Consider the following 24,509-nt stretch of genomic DNA (forward strand, 5'->3'; position numbering starts at 1 on the left):
ATAATCGGTCCTTTTTCTTGAGTGTGTAATTTATCAAGATAATTAAGAGCTAGTAGAAGAATGTAGGTTATCACAGGTTTTGTTTTTGTTTTGTTACGCCAAAGAAGTATAACTTCTAACACGCGTACATAAGTAGACACACGGATTTTTTTTTACAATAGTTTTTGCGTTCTGGTATTACTGGCATTATTTTCTATTCTAAAATGTTGCCCGTTGGGGGGGGTGTTGTTAACAATGGTAACACTATGATAGCACTTTATCTATGGTAACACTACACTGACTGAACAAGATATCAAAACATGGCGTTTCCAGCGTCGTTGGCTATTGCATTAATGCAATAGTTTTATCCAATCGCCAATCCGTCAATTATTTCAAGGATATGGATTTCAATAAAATGTGCCGCACTTGTATGTGCGAAGCACCAACCATGTTTCCTTTGTTTGCCCAACCGAAGGAGACACCAAATTTTTCTGATATGATTATGACACTAACTTCTGTCAGGGTAAGCACAAATTTTCGTGTGTTAAATTCAAATTAATACAATGTCTGATCGTTAAGGCCACTCTGTAAAATGATCAGAAACAATTGTTGCCTTTTATCATTGATTTAAAAATGGGCAGAAATCATTGGCTTTCTATGATTATATACGTACTTGTGTCTTCATTCACCTTTAAATATTCTTTCAGACTATTTAGTAAAGAAAAGTGCCTTGCCTACTAATTTTACAAATCGTAAGTTATTTATTAATACTATATAGGGTCCGACGCACTGTTTACCAATCACCATATTAATATTTTCACCACCTGAGCAGAAAAAGTTAATCTACTTTGATTCATTATTTGATTGCTAAAGTAGGTATGAACCGTGAGGAATTGGTAATTGTTATATGCCCCTACTTCTACGAAAGTAGGTAAATTTCACACTTTTCTCAATTAGATAAGAAATATTGCGTATCATGTTTATTTCAAAGTTGAAAAAGGTTGGAAACCGTTAGTTTCGGAACTTAAAAACAAACAAAAACCTAATACAACTTACTTATTATAAAAGGGTTACAGTAGGTTGTGTTTCAGCTATGGTTTGTTTTTATTTCTCAAAAGGCCATGACCACAAAACCAATTGGAGTACTGTATCTACCGCATCTTGACCACGGATAATATGATGCACCGCTACTCTGAATGTTTACGTTTACCATGACAAATATGATGTCTCGAGAGGCTATCCCATACAACCTTTACTTCCTGAAAATAATTGAATTTTTCATTCATAAAATATATTATTCATAAAAGCTGCTGGCTTGATTAATTCAATTAAACATTTTTGTCAGAAATATACTACAGCAAAAGACTAACCACCAAGAGGAGTGGAAGAGGTTATAGCATTGCTTTATCAAATAATCATTTATCTCTGCTTATACGTTGATATAAGCAGAGTAGGTGTATATTTTTTTTATTGTGACTTCCATTTTGTATGTATGGTATCATATTTCATCTATTGTTTTAATTTCAGTTATCTGAGACCGACGGATTGCCATGTCAAGTATGCATGCAGTGTGTCACATCTCTCGACTCAGCAATAAATTTCAAGAAGCTCTGTGAAAAATCAGATGATTTGTTCCAACAGCACATGGTGTCTCTCAAAGCAAATATTGTCGATCCGGCAATCGTCAAACAAGAGATATCAACAGATGGACAGTATGATCCCAACAATATTGACCTTATTCACGACTACGATGATGATTTTCTTATGTTCAAAGCGGAGCCAGAGGTGGAAATCGATGAAAAGAATATTAAAACAGACGATGATAGTAAAGGTACCTTCAAAATTTCATACATTCATTTTTTCCAATCAACGTTTGGATCTTGATCTGAATGTGTGATGTTGTATGCTTACCCGTCTTCTCACTCCCCGAATTAGGGATTGCAATACCGGTATTTAAAAACCGGTATCAATACCGAAATACCGGTTTTAAAAATCCAAAATACCGGAATTTTCGGTATTAAGAAAGCACACTCGCTTACGTCTTTGAAAATGAATTATAAGTTATGTGCTGCTAAAATGCAAATATATTGAGTGAATCAAACAGAGGTGAAAAAATAATAAAACAAATTTCATCAAATATATTTATATAAGTAATTGTCCCGATCATAATATTATTTCGAAATAGAAAACATCCGTGACAAAAATGTTTAATTATTCTATAAGCGTTGAATTTAAGAAGCTTTTCCTGCAGCCGGACTTATTTGCACTTGATAAACTTTTGAGGGCTTTATTTAAAATTATCAATATATTCAAATTATTTGTAAAAAAAACACTAGTTCTACAATAATTATGATCAATACATATTTTTAAATGTCAACATAATAATTATGTAGGTTTTTGCTATAAAATAATATTTAAAAAAAAATTCAATAGCTATATTTATTGATAAGCACCTACTTCTGTTTTTTTTAATGTTTAAGAAATCCCAGTATTCAATAAGAAATACCGAAAAACCGGTATTGATATTTTCACGGTATTGCAATCCCTACCCCGAATAGAAATCACAATTCACGATTGCTCTGAGTCTGTACATGGTCATGACTCTTTACCGTAAAGCATCATTGGAATGCAGTCGTTGAATGGATTGCCAGTGTTTATAGGCAGAACAAAAGGTTCCGCTAATTCCGCTATCCAGTTAGATAACTTAACGAATAGTTAAAAGGTACTTTATATGTTTAGCAATCAAGCTACTAAAACTAGATTATATTGTTAGGTATTTTAATACACCCATTTATTCTGTATTACACTTACTTGCTCTCTGGAGTCGTAACGTATGTCTTTTCACGCATTTCATACATCTATTCAGCTCCCAGTGTCTGTTGTCCAGATAACCTGACATCCTGTCGAATCGTCCTAATTCCACTTTGAAAATAGATAGTGGGTGTGTTAATGCATTGTGTGATCACACCCCGCACGTCTCTGTAACTGTATAGATAGCATGCGATACTCGCACAAAACGTTGCCTTATTTTTTCACTTCAGAATTGTCGTACCGTTTAATATCAAACATGTGACTTTTGCGGTTTTTGGTTTCAACTAACCCTCTAGTTGAGCCTAGTTGTAATGAGATGATAAGAAAGCAGACCATGCAGGCCCTTGTCTCGTCGAAGCTGAAGCTGTGACGTTAGAACTGACTCAGTTACTTGTTACCGATGCCTCAAGGATTCAACTCCGTCTGGTTTTTTTTTTTTTTTTTTTAAATTAACCTGTTTTCTCATAATTCTCGGCTTTCTCTAAATACTATCCACATGAAGAATCCTGGGAAGATAAGAATATTGTCGAGCATCAGGGATTGTTGGAGACGTCGTCTCTGACATGCTCTGACATTAAGGGCTTGCGCAGACAGAGAGCGGTCGGAGTTCTGCGTTCAACCGACCGTCGACCGCTAACGTTCAGGGACAGCAGACAGGTGGCGGTCAACAATAAGCGTTCCATTTGTTTACAAACGTTGTACTGACACAAGCGCTGCATAATGCGAGACCGCTATATTCCGACTGCGAGTGGAAGTGAGAAAGCACCGCTGTTGCGTACTCACTCCCCCGTGTGGTTTCGCTCTATGTTGTGTGACTGCTCAAATTCCTATGACGGGACTGGACGGGAGGTACGGCGTTCTTTGTAATTCCGGGCATAGAACTCCAGAACTCTAGCGTTCCAATTGACCGGCGCGGTCTGACCGCCGGCTGTGTACCCATACAGTATGAAGTCCATACAGTACAAAGAACGCCGAACTCCGAACGCGGAACGCAGACCGCCTGACCGCGCTCTGTCTGCGCAAGCCCTAAGACAAAACAAAAATGTACTATCCTATTGAGTGGCATCATTTTTGTAATTACTTATATTTTACTTGTAGATAGATGTAATATGACACCAAGTAAGAAATCCCACTGCTGTGTGAGAATAAATTTTAAATATTTTGAAGTAATTTGATTATGTTTTGCTTTGTAAGCATTTGTAATGTAATTTGAGTTATTTTAACATCTAAGCATTTTGGTTACTGGTTAGTGATAGCTGATAACAGAGTTGTGCTTGATGTAGAAAAGCAAATATAATACTTATTTTGACTAGCAGATATTCTATACATGTTGATGGGTGGAAATATAGATTATTTGTTAACAATTCATTTGTATAATTAAATACACGAAATTATGCAAGACAAAAAGTAAGGATTATCGAATGTCTTGAAATGAATACCTTTTAGGCACCATACGGTAGTGAATCCGATTCAGCTGTGTAATGAAAAAGCCTGACGGTTTCATTTGGTTATAGGTGACTAAAAAAACGAATGAACCAGTTGATGAAACTTCCTCGGCTCATAGAGTACATTGTTGGTATCAATTTAATGGAGTTTCATCTTCTGGTGCTCCAAACATGTGGTAACTATACAGTAGCGAAAGGTGGAGGTAGGCTATTCCTCCTTAAATAGTGCACATTAAACTTTGTTAGTCATACGTATTTTTTTTATTGAACTTAGACCACAATTTACAGATAGTGTTGGTTAGTTTTTAAAAATCAATTAAACCCTGCCTAACCATAATAGTTTTGGTATATTTTTATGACAAAATTGTGCACACTTTTTCATTCATACTTATTTGTTTTCATTGGATTAAGAATACATATCGACACCTACGTATAAGCCTGTAACTGCGTTTTTGGATATTTAGACTTGATTGCCCTTTATTAAATAATTTTAAAGATAATACAACAATAATAATCGAAAAAAAAAACAAAAATTCAATCAATATACAGTTGAGCTCGGTTATTACGATCACGGATATTGCGAGATTTCGGATGTAACGAGGAAACATTCATTGACATTTTATGATTTTCTCCATATTTATTGACTTTTATAACGAGCTCCTTATCGGATATACCGAGCTAAAATATCATCAAAAATTTTCTTAAAACTGTTAATGTGTGGATCGTTTAAAAACATTTTGACCTTAAGCAATAAAATCCGACAGACACGATGCCGCCGGATTACGTTTATGACACTAGTTATGTGTCTAAGTACCTACCTAATTGATGATTTCACCGACAAAATTGAAAAAGTATCCACACATATGGTTGAAAAAAAAATCCAAGGTTTGTGAAGTCAGTAGGTACCAGCGTTCATTACAATAAACAACTTCTTTTGTAAGTTATGAATGCTATGCTTGTTTCGGGGAAAAATTCTAATTGTGTATGTTTGTTTGAATTGCGACTTTTTGTGTTATGTGACCGCTCATTTAAAAATACCTATTCTCTGATATAACGAGTAACGATTATAATGAGCAAATTCAGTCGGTCCCATCTTCCTCATAATAACGAAGTTCGACTGTATATCAATAAACTAAAAAATTACGATTCCAGCATTAAAAATTAACGTTGTCGTGTCATTAAAATTTATTAAAATTGTACTAATGAAAAGTACCATTGTGCAGGGTGTCGATATTACATATTGTCGGTTCATCTTTAAAAATTCATTAAGCCCTCCCTACCTAATCAAACTATAATAGATAAAAAGTATTATTTTTCTATAAAATATCCAAAGTTATGCATGATTTAATTGCATTATTTTCATATATTTTATGGATAGACGAGTATTTTTTGACTATTATTTATTATGGCTTGGTTTCGCAGGGTTTATGGCATCCCAAGTTTCAACAGATATCCAGATCTTGCGACGTTTCGGGTTTTCCTTACTATTATTGAGTTTTTGGACTTCCTCCATCGTACATAACGTGGCTTCCTTCAACTTGTTCCATGTTGTATCGATATTGTCGCTGGGATCTATGTAGAGCGATGCCATTTTACGATGCACCTCCTCGCTAAATTGCGATGTCGTACTGTTAAATATAAACGGTCGAGTAGTCTAAGATCGTTTAGTCTTTCATTTTTAGACTAGTGTTAGCAACAAAAATTTGGTGTTCGCTACCACAGCCTGCGTCTGGGTAGGTTCGTACATCAAACAGTGATGACTGCCATCTTTTATTGATTGTTATAAAATCAATCTGGTTTCTGTAGCGATCACCAGATGTCCATGTATATCTGTGTGTGAAAGGAAGAAGGCTTAAATCGCTACTTTTCAGGACCGCCAAAGTAAGATTAATTTTTAGACCATTTTGTATGGGAACTCCAGAATTTAGTAATTCAGAGGTTTTGATTTGAGTTATCCTTTTTCTCATTTTTGCATATGGCATCGTGAGTGTAAAACCAAGGCATCTGCAAATTTTTCAATTTCGAGATTAAATGCAAAACAACTGCAAAAGTCGTGAACTTGATAATGTAAAAGAGAAGTAACCGAAAGAACATGCAATATAATGTAGATATAAACCAAATATTATGGTTTTTTTTTAGAAACTCTATTTTTCCTAACAAAACGAAGACTACAAACCCTTATATATCCAAAATATGTCTTGCAGATGTCATGGTTACACTCACGTTGCGAATGTCTATTATGGTTCATTTGCAATCAATTCATTTTTCGATTTTTAAGACTCACCGCCCTCTTCCTTTCGCCCATATATATAATCTCCTAGGTGATGTTGGAACCATGTATTCATGATTGCAAGATCCTGCTCTACGCAGAACTGTAAAAACCCTTCCCCTCTTGCGTTGCGATTGCCAGGTCCAATTTTACCGATAAACCGGATAAGTCCGCATCCTTTTCAATGTGTTTCGCTTATTATACTGTTATATTTATGCTGTATCTCTAAATGTAATGTACGAAAATAGTATGATTCAAAAACATACCTATTGATTATTTTGAAAGACAATTAACGGCATTAAACGCAAAAAAAAAGTATTGTAAGCTCCACACGAATCTAATTCCTTAATTGTGAAATCATCATTTTTGGTAGCGATGCATATAGAGAAGGCTAAGAATGGCTTTACAATAAATTGAAGAATTTTTAAAGTAGGTTTAATTAAGCCTTGTATGAATGGTGGATGTGTGCGCTGAGCTTTTTGGACAATCACATGCAATTAATTTACATTTTTTTATATTATGTTAATAAATTTTAAGTATGTTTTATTTTTTAAATGTTTACATCTCTTTATTTTTTAAATTAAAATTTGAGGAAAACGGTAAAATTTTTGAAAAGAGTGGTTTTAATAACACATTTTTATCACGTGGGGATCCGCGAAACTTCATACACATTGTAAGGGATCCACGATATCGAAAAGGTTGTGGAACACTTCACCAGCGAAAATTTTGTCATCCTGTGTCACTTTTTATTCACATTTCTTCCTTAATTTACCGCTACCTTAAACTGTGTTAGCGTGTATAAGTTCTACTTATTCTTGTTATGTGTATTTAGGTTAGATCCCGGGTGTGTTAAATGATTGACTAACTTGTCAATTCAATAATATTATTTACTTCCTTAATTTCAGAAATTGTAGCCAAACGCTCGAAAGGTCATCATAGTTGCAATATTTGTGGTAAATCATACATGGGAAGCAAATCGTTGAAGAGACACATGGCCGTACACAAAGGCGACGGTTTCAGTTGCAATATGTGCGAGAAAATCTTCTCCAGAAGAGATCATTTAAGAAAACATCTGCAGCGTGTGCATTCGGTGAAAAATATCGGCGAAGTTATGGACGCAATATCGGTTAAGGTAACAATATTGGAATTTTAAAATAACGTAATAAATTAAATGGATGGCTTGTCAAATGTTGAAACAAGATCTAGTGATTTTTAAATTGAGACTACTGTCTCATTCTATGACTCAAAATCCTGGTTGAATGAAAGATTTCACACTTTTGTGTGTTTGCCATGTTTTTCTCTTCTTCCTGCGTATTGGCCATCTTGGAAAAAGGTGATAAATGGTATATAACCAATCGTGTGTTAAGATATCTGGAGTCGAATGTCCATGTCTATAAAGTACACTACAACCACTTTGACTATGTGCATTCCACCGTAATGCTTGTTTGTGGATTTAATATTGAACTAGACTGCGGCAAGTTTAACGTGAAGCATGGCCGTTTCGAAAACTATAATACTGAATCCTTTCATAATATATTGCAGCGCCACGACGGCGGCCATGACACTTTATACACTAATCCATAGCATCCTTACAGCGCTGACGGCACAGCTGTTGAGTCGGCATTGAATGGCCATTAGATATAATTAGCATGTTATTTAAATGTGGTAATTAAATGTTCCGCGGTGAATGAGTTAATTAATTCACCAACAACCGTACATTGGACAAGCATTGCTGGAATGGTCACAGTATAGGTATATTATAGTGTCTGTTATGATCATCGGCATGGATTCTATATCCTGATTAAATTTGGGCCCTCTACCTATTGGTTAGGTTAGCGTACAGCAGTATTACCCGTCCAGTGTTCTGCAGGACACCAGGGTTTGGCGTGATAAAATGAACGGCGTTCTGAGAAAATGGATGTTAGCCACTTGCTCAACCTATTAGACTAAACTGAAATCGGAAATCGAATCCAGGACCAATGATTTTATAAGAGTACATGATACCGCATGGCCATCGTGGGTGCTTCGTGTTTAGCTGGTTCGTCTTTTCCGTGGATACTATTAGATTGATGATCCAATAGGTTTAAGAGTGGGTACAACGTGGGAAGGCCACAAAACAAGCCAATGAACAAGAAAGATTTCACGATATAATAGATGTCAAATCAGTTTCTCAGACAAGATTTATAGAATTTTCTGTTTAGATCAAAAATTACGGTAAATCACAACTACTTGAAAAAAATACTTAGAAATGATTTTTGTATGAGTTTTCGATCATCCAGATTTATCATTCTCCAGACTCCAGACCATCTTTATCCCCAATTAGTTTGAATAATCAACGTTCTACAGTGTATTCTCTTAGACACTGGGATGAAACGTATTATTATACGTGGCCAAGGACAGGACGGATTTGTGCACACTTAAAATTTAATTATCATATTTAAATTTTAAATTTTTATTGTATTTTAACCTAAAATTTAATTAAAGAAGTCATTATTTGCTCAAAACAAAGTATTAATAGAGTGAAACCTATTGTCAAATATTGAATAGCTCAGAGGATGGGATGATGGAAATATAATAAGATAATGCGTGTCAGGAATTATTTGCTTATAATCTCAATCAACAGTTTCAAATTTCTGTTATGTCATATTTAAAAACTATACACACACTGTTTATGATTTGCAATAAATGTGTTTTGAAAATAAAAATGAATTTTGTACTCATCGGCTTACCAAGATCTCTCCTGGTGTCCCACCGGTCCAAATCATCCTTTTGTGTGGTTTATGTGTACATTAGAAAAGGACTAGGAATATATTGTTAAGCATTTGTTGTTTACATTATTATCAACTTATCAAAATAATTGGGAAATTTTCAGATGGTTGTAAAATATGATTGTGAATATTGTGGTGTAGATGCTCCGAATAAAGCTGCGATGGCAAGACATCTACGCGCATGCCACAAAGATAAGTTGCCTAAACGCAAAAATAGCGCCTCTACTAATTATATACCCGATTTGTCGGGAACCAGTGAAGATGATGATGCCGATAATGTTGATGGTGCTGTGCAAGAAGAAGAGGAAGAGGATGATCGCAAGACTGTAAGATATTAATATGTTTCCAATATCAAATGAAGTCCAAGCATCAATATTTCATAGCTCTTTTCAATGACTACTAAACGCATCGTTCATGTATAACTGATGTGAAATGCTGATGTATGAGGCTGCTCGTAAAATATTTATACACAATTTTGTTAGGTGGATGCATCATGACTGAACATTTCCGACATCTATTCCTTCCGTGGTTATAGGGTAGTGACTTAAAGTGAAAGAATCAGAAATTTTATTCATGGTAACTAGGTGTAGGTTGGTAGGTGGACATGACTGTCCCATATCAGTCGAAAAATTTTAATGGTTTGGAATAGAGGTGGGAAAACTGGTCGATTTTGAAAACTAACTATACTTACTACCGGTATAAAAAAATACTAATCAAAACTTGTTCCAAAATACTTACTAGTATTTGGAATATTATATAGAGTGGTTGGCGTGCGTATGCGACATACTAAACTGGAACTAAAACTTAACTCCATATTAGTATTTGAAATACCGGCTAAAAATACACTGAGCTGGGCTTAATGTCCCATTTATTATAAAATTTTAAACACATTTTAAATTTATGAGTTACTTTTATGTTATGTTATAATACGAGGGTGGGTCAATAATTCCTTAGAAAAAAGCATTAAAACAGTTTTTATTTTTGTATTTTTTTTTATTTCTCAACATAATCTCCTTGGAGCTCAATACACTTGGTTAGACGTTTCTCAATTTTTTTTAAACCGTCAGAAAAATAAGTTTTCGGAAGGTCCTCAAAATAAGCATTTGTCCGATCGATGACTTCTTCATTTGAAAAAAAACGTTGTCCACTTAGCCATTTTTTTAAGTTTGGGAAAAGGAAAAAGTCACTGGGGGCTAAATCTGGCGAATACGGTGGGTGGTCGACCAATTCGAACTTCAATTCTTCAATTTTAGCCATTGATCGTAAACATGTGTGAACACGGGCATTGTCCTGATGAAAGAGGATTTTTTTCCTGTTTAAATGAGGCCGTTTTTCTTCAATTTTGTTTTTTAGCTGGTCCAATAAAGATGCATAATAATCCCCTGTTATTGTTTTTCCTTTTTCCAAATAGTCAACGAAAATAATTCCACGTGCATCCCAAAATACAGTAGCCATAACCTTACCAGCTGATTTTACGGTTTTCGCCTTCTTTGGACATGGTTCGCCTTTCGCAATCCACTGCTTTGACTGTTCTTTCGTCTCAGGAGTATAGTGGTGTATCCATGTTTCATCTACAGTCACAAAGCGACGAAAAAATTCATCCGGATTGCGTTGCATGAGCGACAACAGGGCTTTAGAGGCCACCACCCTATTGCGTTTATTGTCGACTGTGAGCAAACGCGGCACCCATCTTGCAGAAATTTTTTTCATGCCCAATTTGTCATGTAAAATAGAAATGACGCTACCTTTTGAGATCCCTGTAACCTCAATTATCTCACTCAACTTTAATCTTCGGTCACTTAACACCATATCGTGGATTTTATTGATCATTTCTGGTGTAGTCACCTCTACAGGACGTCCTGAGCGTGGTTCATCCTTTGTTGATGTACGACCACGTTTAAATTCATTTAACCAGTTATAAATAGTTGCAAGTGAAGGAGCAGATGTGCCGTGAACTAAATCCAACTCATTTTTTATTTCCTTTGCTGTTAACCCTTTTATATTAAAATGTTTAATAACAGCTCTAAACTCAATTTTCTCCATTTTTGTAAACAAGCAATTTTTTTTTTTAAATGTACGAGAAACACACAACAACCCGACCAATCTGATTGAAACTTCGCAGCATACTGAATCGGTAGTGCCGCTGCATGAAAACAAACCGCTTACAGTACTAGTCGCGCCACCTGTCGGCTTTTCTAAGGACTTATTGACCCACCCTCGTATTCTTGTGAACATAAAACGAATAATAATGATTTTTTTATTGTAAACTGCGTCACCTCAGTCACCTCACCACATTTCCGAGGGAATAATATGCTGCTACAGAAAATTTATGGCCTATTTGTTCATACATAAGATGATGTCATTCGCATGCGTAGACTAATAAATTAAAATATAAATGTATTCTAGTGCTACCTCGTTTGCGCGCATTTAATGTCAATAGTATTGAAAGTCTACCAACTAGCCAGCGACTCGCGATGATATCATCACAAGTTTTTTGGAACAAGTTTATTAGGCGACACGTGCTGAGTATGGGTAGTTTCATCCGATACTGGAGTACACAAACTAGTGACAGTATTTCCAACTCACCTCTAGTTTGGAATATGTTGGGCTCTCCTGATTCCTAGTAGACTTCGCGGTTGTGACATATGCGTATCATTGACCGTTTTCAGGCTTGTTACGATGACCCAATATTCTGATCCATATGACGTGAGGACTGGCCTCAGAAGTGTTTTGTATATCTGGATTTTTGTGTTCCGAAATAGCACTTTGGATTTCAGATGTTTACGGATTCCAAAGTAATAATTGTTGGATATCTGCATTCGTCTTCTGATCCATATCACGGTTAGCGGTGATACTGAAACCCAGATATGTGAAGTGTTCGGTTTCCTTGAATAAGTCATTCCAAACCGTTATATTTCCATGTGACTGGATCGGGTTTATGACTTTGCAGGATATCTTATTTTTGGTTTTTGAAGTGTTAATTTTATGGCCAACTTTTTGTGCTTTACATTCCAGAATATTTACATAGTACTGTTCCAGAAGTTAACCAAGGAGCACCATTTTCCTTAGCTTGTAGGATCTCTTTGAAATCATATTTTAGTGGGCATAGTCTTACTTGCAAATAGGTATTCCATGTTTTGCATTTCGCTGCCATGGTTCCCAATCTGTAAAGGTCACCATGATAATTTATTACCCAAAATGGATAATCTGTTCTTGTCCGTTCCATTGAAGATATGTACAGAACATTTACATAGTAAAATTAAAATTTGTCAAATTTAATACTGTATGGCTAAACACCCACAATGGCCGTGCGGCTTAAGTGTTGGCTAATTGCGTCGTGGGTCCCAGGTTCGAATCCTGGATCAGGCAAGTACACATACTGTTTATCAATTTGTGTACGAGTCGGATTATGGACCTAACAGATTGAGCAAGTGGCTGATAACCATTTCTCGTAAAAACAAAATCTGTCAATACAAACCTCCACTCCGTGGAGGTCCATATAATCCTATTCGGATCGGACATGGTTGGAAAAGAAAAAATTCATTAGTTTGTATAAAAATAGTCCTTTGATACACCCCTGTTACAGGCGGGCTTCTCCCGGTGTAAAATAATCATTTAGTAGTCATAAGTCGAAACGTAACCCTGACCTCTAGAAACGGCTTCATAAAACATCTAATCTGATTCTTTGCTCAACCACGTAAGTATTTTTTATTCATAAGTAAAGGCCTTCGTCCGGTGTGTGAAAATCACATATTGGGCGGAGGTGTAATTAAGATAAATTTAATTTAATTTAAAAAGTATAAATGATGATGGATGAAAGAGACAATTTTAAGATTAAATATAAGTACTTATTCAAATATAATAAATCTTGCCGCGCATGGCGGCAACGTTAAAATCTCCGCGCGCCTGCGCCGAGGTGGTCCTCGTGATTCGTCAAATCAAAAAGATCACGCGATAAAATTTGGCCAATCACGAGAGTCCTTTTTGCTGGTCGGCGTGGGTACGGGAAATTTAAAAAAGAGAAAAAGAAAGTTAGTAAGCGTCCCTTTTCCAACATGTACGGACCTGCGAAACTTATTGTAAAAACAAAATATATAAACTTGTAAAGAAAATTTAAGATATAAGATAATACCAAGTCACGCACGAGACAGACGTGGATTCATTTAATTTCTCCTCAATTTAAAATATCTTTTTTTGTGAATCCGGGGTTCGATGGACACCTGAGCTAGCCGCTGGAACCCCGGACATCTCACCTTGATACATTTAATTTAAATAGGTGGTGACAACTAGTGGTGGAGGTGCTGTGGCTACAATTAAAGAAGAGCGCGGGACAGGGGTAGATGGAGAATCTCGTCTTGTTTTGGAAGTCGTGTACCGTTGCCGAATATGTAATATCCGCTATGATAACCAGCACTCATATGCTGCCCATATGACTAAGCATTCTGGGCCCCTTCCCAAAGGACAAACCCACTTCAGGTAATTTTTTTATTGATTGGTGTTTATTAAAGTTATACTTCTTTTGGCGTGTTTGGGAAATCAGATCAGAGCGTATTTTTGGCGTGTGACATGTTTTTCGTGTGACACATTTTCACACAAAAAAAAACGCACTCGATTGGATTCGAACCACCGATTGTTCGGTTATCAGCCGAACGCACTACCTTTACGCCACGGTATGATACTGCAATCGTGACGATTATACAGTATAATATTATAGTTAGAATTTTTCCGTTGCCTAGGCAACGATTTTATTATTGTCGGCCATTTGCAATTCCTTATGTAAACAAACGATTAAACGTCAGAGGTGTATAGAAATAAACCAACGGTGTTCCAATAAGCGGTCCTTTTTCTTGAGTGTGTAATTTAACAAGATAATTAAGAGCTAGTCAAAGAATCTAGTTTATCACAAGTTTTGTTTTTGCTTTGTTACACCAAAGAAGTATAACTTCTAACGCGCGTACATAAGTACACACGCCGATTTTTTTTATTGATGCAACAATAAAACTGATTTTTTTAAAAATTCAATTTTTGTTCCATTTTACAGGTGCACTATGTGTGACAAAGTGTTTGCTAAACGGAAGAATTTGAAACAGCACGCGCTTACACACAATAAAGAGAAAGCTAACAAATGTTCTCTGTGTCACAGGTATGCTATATAAATTATTATGAGTTATAAATAATTTCACCTTTTCGTAGTGCTACGATTCCTGATTTCATACAACAGCGGGTGTCATGATTTCATGTATCAGTAGATGATAATCAATACAATAGAAAAAAAGAAACATTGAAACCGATCAGACACATATGACACATAAAAACATCATTTACAGTCCTACAAACTTATCTGAAGATTGGGATGGGGGAGCCACTGTCGAAAACTACCCAATCAAGACTCATAACTGGACAAAATCTGATATTCAAATGAAATTTTTAAAATGGTATCTTATGGTAGTTTGTATTTAGTTCCATTATTGGCCATTCTACAGATAAGTTTGTTGGTTTGTACCACTAATGTTGAATTGTGGACATATTCTGTTTGCGTAATTAGATGTCCCATATTGTCTAAATTGGTTACATGTAAGTTGTACGTATGCAGTTGACTGTATGACATTTCTTCGTGAGCCGTTGTCCTTGAAAGATATTATGCTCTATAGCATTTAATCTAACGACGCGTTGCTCGTTGAACATTTTACCATGGAGTGAGTTGTACATGTGTTACAAAATGCAGCGTTAGTTTGCAGACAGTAATGTTGTACAACTTAAATGGTATTTAATACGTACTTTACACATTAAATTATTTAATAGCAATAAAGACACCTCATAAAATTCATCTTGAATCTAATTGGAACATTATTGTTTTCAAACTATTGTACGACAACATCTTCTTGGCTACGTAAAGGAGGGCGCTGTTGTCGACTAAATGGGAGGAGCTTGTTAGTTTATAATAAAAGTGCGGCTAAAAATAGGAGGAGCATGTTAGTTCACAGTTTTAACACGTAGCCAAGAAGATGTTGTCATAGAGTAGTACCGGATTTTTACATACATACAATCAATGACATTATTAATGGACAACGCACTCAATACAGTAGGTAGCAAGTAAATTCGCGCATAGCGACATTCGCACATGTATAGGTAGACGTCACGCAATTTCCAGTATGGGATTTCACGCATCGCGAATTTATAGCAATATGACCTTTATTGTAATGGTGTTAGAACAGCGTTTCTAGTGTCAATGTTCATTTGAGCGAACCCGTTCGAACCGAACCATTCGGCAGACCCAACAAAAAGCATTGGGAATTTATAGCAATATCACCTTTATTGTAATGGCGTTAGAACAGATTATGCCATTCGGCAGACCCGACAAAAAAGTGAGTGTCATTTTTTTTCCAGATTCTTTGTCCATATTAATGTCATTGCATACAATATACTCCATGGTGAAATGGTCAATGAACAACTCGTCATTTGATTAAATGCTATACAAACATATGGTTCAAGGACAGCGGCTCACGAAGAAGTGCCCTGCTGTCAACTGCATAATACAAATTTCTTGATACAGTCTAAATTAGTGCTGAATATCCTTCATAAATGTATTCTTCGCATAGATATGCAGTGTATCTTTGACAAAGTCAAAATTATGTTGGACACAATGCATAACTATTTTTATCATCGCATGCTCTTGTCTGCCTTCTTATTTAATGGTTTATTTTGTGATGTTACTGCATTATGCCCAACATGCACCTTACCATATCAAGAAGCACAATTCATAGTTTTGGAATTTGTCTTTCATTACGGTCACTTGTCACTGATTTTATTTGTTATGTCCAAAGATACAATATGAATGTGACATGTTTCAAATGGTGTCGAAATTAATTAATTATTAATTGAACTACCATTTACGTAGTAGAACTCCATTATAATAGTTATGAGGCAAATTGTTTCAAAACCATTATGATGTCGAAATTGACTGCTATGTAGATCGAAAAGTGCAACATTAGATCTTTTATAATTTTTCTAGGTCAGCTAGTTCTGTAATAAAATAAATCACTTTAAAATTAAAATTAAAATGAAATACTTATGGAATGACAATTTGTGAAATTTACTAAATCATCATGTTTTTCAAGTTTCAAGACAACATAATTATATATGATGTTGATTGTTGACAATGAAGTTGCAAGCTCGCTCGTGGCTTGACAGTATAAATAAGTTTTGGCGAGTTAATTCGCGTAGGGCATTCCGGATTAATGTTTGTTCTTTAGCATACATGCTTATATTATTATGTTGTTCTTTTATTTACAGAGCGTTTACAAGGCCTGACCAACTTATTTTGCATATGAACAACCATACCGGTAAGAAGAGGCATCAGTGTAATCATTGTGATAAAGGTGGGAACCGTTTTAAATATTCTCCGACTCCGTTGGCCGTAACTTATTACATATTACAAGAATAGCCCAAAATAGGACTACAGTAAAACCTTGTTAGTAAGAACACTGATTATTCAAAATTCGCCGTAGTTCGAAATTTTCACGAAAAAAAAGTCCCTTGAACATTATTTTCATATAAAACCATACCTTTAATTCGAATTGCGTAATTCAAAATGATTTCCGAGTCCTGGCATATAAAAATATTCAACACATCATAATAAAGTACACTATTTCATGAGTCAGTCGTTGAAAATTGTGACAGACTTTTCTTAAAACATCAAAAATTACTTATTTTACGAAGGTAATAAAATTAATCCTGATATTTTATGACCCATTGACACACACAGCGGTATGTCATCAGAGGCACAACTGCACTCCACTCAAAGGAAAAAACAATAACGCACATGTTTCAGGGCTGTAGGTATTTAATTGTTGATTGTTTATTGGATGTTCACATAGTTTTACTAGAGAACCAATGCCAAACAATTGTGTTGACAAATTGGAAAAATAAAAAATATTTCGTATTTTTCGATAATTCTAGCTACTTGGTAACTTCAATTTATGGATTAATGACATGGTATTTGCACAGATTTTAATTTGAAAGAATTGTATCGGAAATTTGGTCGGGAACGAAATTAATGAAAATTCAAAATTTTTATATTTTCCCCCATACATTTCATATTTCGTAATTCGAATTTTTTTCGATTTTCAGTCCCATGGAAGGTTTTACTGTATGAGGTTGCAATGTCAGTTTGGTAGAGAGGCAACAGGGGGAGGGGAGATTGGTTTGAAATCCTGCTAGGCTGAGTCCTTAATGCAAACTTTTTTGTAAATAGATTCCAAGTATATTGAGATAGCTTAATAAGAGCGTCCGCAATAATTTCTGGCGGTTTATCGTGTTGTATTTATCTTATGAGCCATTCAATTTTTGATAAAAGAATTCTTTTTTTTTCAATGTTGAACGTATAAATGAATTTTTGTTCGATTGGCTAGATGATTTCTCAGGCCGGTGTCAGTCCACCAATCTAACCCCGAGAGGAAAGATTTAGAATAGAATAGATCTTGTACTAATTTAAATACGTTCTTGTGTGCTTCTACACAAACTCTTTGTTTCCATTGCAGTACGTGAGTGGTACAACGAGAAACCATAAATATAATTTATTTTGTTGTCAATGTGTTTTGTGTTTGTAATATTCTTTGCTATAAATGATTAAAGAGATGATAAGTGAGGTAAGTAAAATCTTTTCTGTGCTATTTTCCATACACTTAGTTACTTCGCCCTGTCACGCCTCAGTGTTGGGGCATAGGGCAAGCACATGGTCGCGCTACTTCCCTTGTGAGTCTTGCCATGTGAGACCAGCAGTGTGTAAATCGTTATTGTAGAACCGCCTTGGCGATGGAACCTTTGCTTCAATCATGGAGGGCTGCTGTCTCTGCTTACGAATCGAACTTACAAAGTGTTTGTAATGCGGTACCAATGTACCCCTAAGATTAAGCGGAGACATCGATTCTCAAAGTTCAAAAGTCAAGACTTCATAATATATACAGGCTTTGATTTTTTTTTAAAAGTGTACAGTTAGGTTATATATTTTCATTTTATAATATTTACTGTGATATATTTTGTCCACAGGATTTAATATGCTATCAACTCTGAAGGATCATCTTAGAACACACAGCGGAGAGAAACCATACTTATGCTCGATTTGCGGAAGAGGTGAAATTTCTGTTTATTAAGATATTGAAATAATTTTTATCTGTCATAACAAAGTTAACAAAAATACACAATTAGAATTTTTCCCCGAAACAAGCATGGCATTTATAAACTACAAAAGAAGTTGTTTTTTGTAATGAAAGCTGGTAGGTACCTACTGACTTCAGCTTGGATTTTTTACATGAAATTTCATACTATATGAGTGGATACTTTTTCAATGTTGTCGGCGAAAACACCAATTAGGTACTTAGACACTTACCTAGTGTCATAAACGTAATCCCGGCGGCCTTGGTCTACGGTCGGATTTTATTGCTTTCATAAACTAAAATGTCATCAAATGTTTCCTCATTACATCCGAGATCTCGCTATGTCCGTGATCGTAATAACTGATTTTGACTGTATCTTAAATTTCTAGGTTTCACCCAGAACACAAACTTGAAGCAGCATCTGATGAGACATTCGGCTACGAAACCATTTGGCTGTCCGACCTGCCATGCGAAGTTTGTGTCGAAGGGAGAGCTGGATGCCCACTTGAGGAAGCACACGGGAGACCATCCGTTTGTTTGCGACACCTGTGGGACCGGTTTCACCACTTCCAGTTCGTTGGTGAGATCATCAATCTTTATGTCTCGTCCTTGAGTTTGCTTTAATGATATATTAGAACGGGTGGTGGACTACACAATATAATACCCGTAAGAATATGTACAGTTGAACCTTGATTATCTGGACTAATCAGAGATGAAGATAGTTAGTTTAGACTATTAATATTTTTTTAAGTTTCACCATTCATCAACGTCGTTTTCTTATAGTCATACGAAACTGATCATCTCTAAAATCTGGATAATGGAGGATTTACTGTACATGTATAAGAGAATTTTTCAGTTTAGGTTATGGAATGGACATGGAATTTAGATAAGTATTTCTTATGCACAATTCTTGCTTGCTACGTTAAAGTGTGCAGTAAACCTACTCATAATAACATACAATAGAATCTGATTAATCCGGCACTATCTGAAGACATTTTGGTTTTGCGTAAATTACGGGAGAGAGTTTTTAAACAAGGTTTGAGTGCGAAAAGAGATTATTTTTGGTAAACAATAGAAAAACATTATGTTTGGCTACTCCCCATAAAACTGATTTTTCAAATTCATATGTGGGAAATATCACTTTCATGTTTTTCCTTAGATTTTATATAGTGCCGGATCGGTGTGATTCTATTGTACATATTCAAATTCATCATCTTATCGTGATTGTCAAAATCTAATGGATTATTTGATTTCTTTTTTATAATATACCTATAGAAACTAGAATCATTGCGTTGTTTGTGTTTTGCATGGAATCTGTTCAAGTTGGTGCATATTAAACCAGATTTTCCTGTAAATCAGCATGCTAACCTTTCGTACCAATATCTTCACAATAATTTAAAATGTAACATATTATGATATTTAATTGATGACCAGATTTCATACCTTCATTAATTTTTAGTTGTTTGACTCATTTATTAGTTGCAAAACTATAATTTCTTCAATATTTGGTCTCGTAAAAGCAATATTCATAAAATGATTAAATTTTTTAATTGTTGGCACTCCTACTTTTTATTTTTGCGAAATTCTTTTCTGCCAACTAGCTTAGTTTCTTATCTGTCATATTTCAGTTAATCAATCAGTATTGCCAACTGGCGGCAATACTGATTGATGCTATAGAATAAATGAAATGACGGTAGTCTGTTTTAAATACTATTATGTTATATTCTCTCTATACATGCGCGCATACATTAACTTTGTTAGAATAGTATACAATTGATATATAAAGTAAAATATTGTCAGTCACCCACTTTTATTAAAAACCCTCTAAAAAAATATTCATCATCTTTTTATATATTTATTTTTTCTTCTTTTTTCTTTCGACCATGTCCGATCCTAATATGATCATATTGGCCTCCACAGAGTGGAGGTTTGTATTAACAGATTTTATTTTTACGAGAAATGGATATCAGCCACTTGCTCAACCTATTAGGTCCATACTCTGACTCATGCACAAATTGAAAAACAATATGTGTACTTGCCAGACCCAGGATTCGAACCTGGGACCCTCGACACTATAGACCGGCGCTTAAGCCACGCGGCCATCGTGGGTGTAGTCATACTCATAGTAAATCATTTAAAATCAATTGGATATTGTAAAAACAAAGTGAATATTTGTATAATAATTATGTATCATTTCCTAATCATTTAAGAGCGATGTTTTCTTATCATTTGCAAATATTGCTTGTTTCGGATGATTGCACTCTGTTTCAGATCTATGAAAAACGTTGAAATTTTAGCAATGCGGGGTGGGGCCTATTGGCCTTGTTGTGCGATACAACTGAGCAGCCAACAGCTAGGTTTGATGATTAAAAATTTCAAAAAAAGGTATAGAGGTATCCCAAACGTTTATGCTATCTTTTTACAATTCTGTTGCCATCTGTTATTAATATTTACCTGTTTTATTTCAGTATGTAGCGATTCTACAATATTTGTTATTGTGTACCTATTTGTGGTGTTGGGTTATGTAGCTATATTTTTTTTCAGTAGTGCTCAATATCTGATTATGCCGATAAAGAGATAAAAATACCTAATATGTTTTTATTCTTTCAATGGATTGACCAATTTAATTAATGTTAGCAAAAACTCTTTTTGGTTCTACAATCTGTTGTTTCTTTCTACAATCAACCTATTTGGTCCATGCCCACTCATTGATAAATAAAATGTTAATTAGCCAGACCAGGGATTCGCACCCGAAACACACAACTTCATAAGCAAACACGTTATCACTCGCCCATTGCGGACATATTTGTTACTTTACAGTATTTGTCCCCCGAACAAGGCTTTTTTAGCACCATACATACATAGCAAATGTTGTAGGATCAACAAATTTTTGATACAACTGTTCTAATTGGCAGTTCATTTTATTGAATCAACATTAATGCAAATATTGACAACCATGTATTTCTCTTCTATGTTATGATTTTCCACATACAGTAGAACCTCGTTAATAAGAACACGGTTAATTCTAATTCACCGTAATTCAAAATTTTCGCGAAAAAAAAGTCCCTTGAACATTATTTTCATATAAAACCGTACCTTTAATTCGAATTTCGTAATTCGAAATTATTTCAGAGTCCAGGCATATAAAAATATTCAATAAATCGTAATAAAGTACACTATTTCATGAGCCAGTCATTGAAAATTGTGACAGACTTTTCGTAAAATCATAAATTACTTATTTTAAGAAGGTAATAAAAATAATCCTGACATTTTATGACCCATTAACACACACCGAACCGGAAATTTGGTAGGCACATCTATGACCGTAAACAATATTGATGAAAATCAAATTTTTTTTTTAAATTTTTAATATTTTTCTCCCATACATTTCATAATTTTTAATTCAAATTTTTTTTCGATTTTCGGTCCCGTGGAATTAGTTTTAACGAGGTTTTACTGTACCGAACAGTTTAAAATTTATTACTAGTGCGTTACCATATCACGACCGGTACATATGGGAAAATAATATAAATTTTACTCATAATAATTTGTCATTGACCAATGTCATAAATTAATTGATAACATTTACTTTATAAAAGACTTCCATTTTATAGTTTGACTTGAGGGTGGCATGAATGCGAGAGTAGCGATTAACATTGAACTGTGTTATTCTGATAAAGTTTATTTTATCCAGATTGCACAGGGCAAGTAGCAATATTTCATTATGTATACAATTTTCTAAATGCGTGATGACTGGTTGCTAATGTCCTAGAATTAAAGCTACAGCCCCAAATACCAGGTGTATCATATAATTCAAGAGAAATCCATCAAAATAAAGGTGTTGTTTTAAGCTTGATAGAACTTGAAATTAACACAAAAAACTGATCAAAATTTTTTTTTTTAAAGATCAATTACGAAATCAATTTATCGCCAAGTTTTGATGTCATTTAGTCGATGACCGCGGTGGCCGTATGGCATGTAGCGTCATCATGTGTGAATCGCATCTCGTCCGGATCAATGTCGTCCACATTTTCAAAAAAAAAAATCATTGATCCATGACTAGGTAACGATCTCCATTGACCATATTGTGAGCTCCGGCCTCAATTTTGAAGAAGTAAGGTTTGATATCACCAGCATGTATACTGCACCAAACAATGCATTTCTGTGGATGTAACGGAGTCTTTAGGGTCTATTCTGGATTGGTCTCACACCATATGCCGGAATTTTGTTTTTTAACAAACTTGTTAAAAAATGAGTCTCAACGCTGAACGCAATCTTATGGTAAAACGACTATATATTGCGCGAATTAACGGCTGATTTTTAAAGTAAATTTAGATAATTTGGTAGTGTTGTTCAAGCGTGAGTATTCATAATGATTTGCCAGAGTATACTGATCATAACTGACAAAAAGTGAGCGCAGTATCACAGCTCAGTTTGACATTTAATACTTTCGTAAGTTCTATCTAAGCAAAAAAAAACCCATTATTTACTTATTTATCTCAAACAAATGATGTCTGTTTACATTTTAAAACACTTAAGCCATCTCTTTTAATGCAAGATTTTGATAAAATGATGTACCTAAGACATGGAATGCAAACCTTCTTCCTTAAGTGTATCAAATTTTATGCAAAAACATGTCTAATAATAATATTAGGTACTATCTAACTTTTGCATATAAAATTCAGACTTTGATTACGTGTCACATGAAAATGGTTCACGTGTCACTTAATAACATGCTTGTCATAAGTTTGCCATCTTTGGCCTACTGACTATGGGAAATGGGTAAGAAATTTTGAAGTTTTGCTATTGCTAAAATTGGTAATATTGACCACTATGAGAGTTGTGGAAAGGTGAGAGAATTACAAGTTGATAAGTCCATATTATATTCTTTCATTATGAAATTGTCCATACTGAACAAATGAGCAAAGTTTGGTAATCTACAGATATTACTAAGATCGTGTTTTACTTCTGTAATAGTATTGATAATATTGTTTTTACTTTTTTTTTTTGTTGATACTGTTTTATGCATTTTAATGCAATAAAATGATATCATGTAATATGGACTTTTCCACTGTAAACACCAGTTAGTTTCGTCCGCAGATGCATGTCAAAATCAAGCGGGTTCTGTGCTCCTTCACTTAATGGTGGAGCTATAAGTTCGTGTACAAACCTGATTGACAACTGAATGTTCTGGATTTTGTCCAAATAGTTGGCAATTCATCTGTCGCCTAAGGATACCGATTTTAATCATAGTGTGATTGTATGCAGTTAATGTCATAAAAATTTGCCTGCTTTGTGCGCGGACAATTTAGAATTTCTGCTATTATACATTTGATCAATATATTTGCGCGTAAATTACAAGGTCTTAGAGCGAATGTATTGTTTATGCCCAATCGAGCTTTGCGTTTGATTGTTTTGTAACAAAAGTTGTGACCTTATTGTGCAGTAGAATCATTGAATTCTGAAAAATTCAAACCCATTATCAAGAACGTTTTGAATGTGTTTCTTATAAAGATATTTACGATCCTTCTTAAAATATTGAAAATTGGCATCATTAAGCCGCAGGCGCCAGTAATATAAATTATGAAAAAAAAAATTAAAGTGTTTTGTCAATAAAACAGCAAGACGAAATACCATCTTGATTGGGTAGGTAAGTTGTTTTGTTATATTATCGAAATGTTCATTACATATAAATATAATGAAGATTGTTTTTTAAATAGTGCAAATATTTATAAACTTCTCTCACTGCTACAGTAATAAATAAGCCAAGTATTTTTTTAATACAATATTCTCGTCCCCTATATCCATAGCACACTTGCTAGGATCGCGTGTGATTACATGTGGCCTGTATAAATAATGATACATATTAAATTTCGAGTTAGGATTTTGTTGCGCGAATGGAGTGTGTTTGTATTAGAACATTACAATAATGTTGCGTTAGGTTTCCAACAGTTTCATGTTGAATTTAGGTCGACCTTGCTTTGCACGATGCTCAGTTAAAAATGTATTTTATTAATTTATCATAACATATATTTATTCATCTATGCGTTTTTCGCTCACATTTGAGTTTATTATAATAAAA

General features: G+C 34.7%; 1 protein-coding gene across 1 annotated transcript in view; it reads left to right on the forward strand.

The window, feature by feature from the left end:
• Positions 1 to 258: 258 nt before the first annotated feature.
• Positions 259 to 24,509, forward strand: part of LOC147079391 (uncharacterized) — a 29,362-nt gene continuing 5,111 nt past the window's right edge. The window contains exons 1-9 of the mRNA XM_085940697.1: positions 259 to 502; positions 1,507 to 1,810; positions 7,410 to 7,636; positions 9,377 to 9,598; positions 13,549 to 13,748; positions 14,314 to 14,415; positions 16,566 to 16,651; positions 18,321 to 18,404; positions 18,817 to 19,007. Of these exons, the coding sequence (XP_085796823.1) occupies positions 380 to 502; positions 1,507 to 1,810; positions 7,410 to 7,636; positions 9,377 to 9,598; positions 13,549 to 13,748; positions 14,314 to 14,415; positions 16,566 to 16,651; positions 18,321 to 18,404; positions 18,817 to 19,007 (1,539 nt within the window). The 5' untranslated portion in view covers positions 259 to 379. The remainder of the gene's footprint in view (positions 503 to 1,506; positions 1,811 to 7,409; positions 7,637 to 9,376; positions 9,599 to 13,548; positions 13,749 to 14,313; positions 14,416 to 16,565; positions 16,652 to 18,320; positions 18,405 to 18,816; positions 19,008 to 24,509) is intronic.

This window comes from Rhyacophila brunnea, unplaced genomic scaffold (genome assembly GCF_057557595.1).
Source record: "Rhyacophila brunnea isolate RB1 unplaced genomic scaffold, BYU_Rbru_1.0 scaffold_1, whole genome shotgun sequence".
In the NCBI taxonomy this organism is placed as follows: domain Eukaryota; kingdom Metazoa; phylum Arthropoda; class Insecta; order Trichoptera; family Rhyacophilidae; genus Rhyacophila; species Rhyacophila brunnea.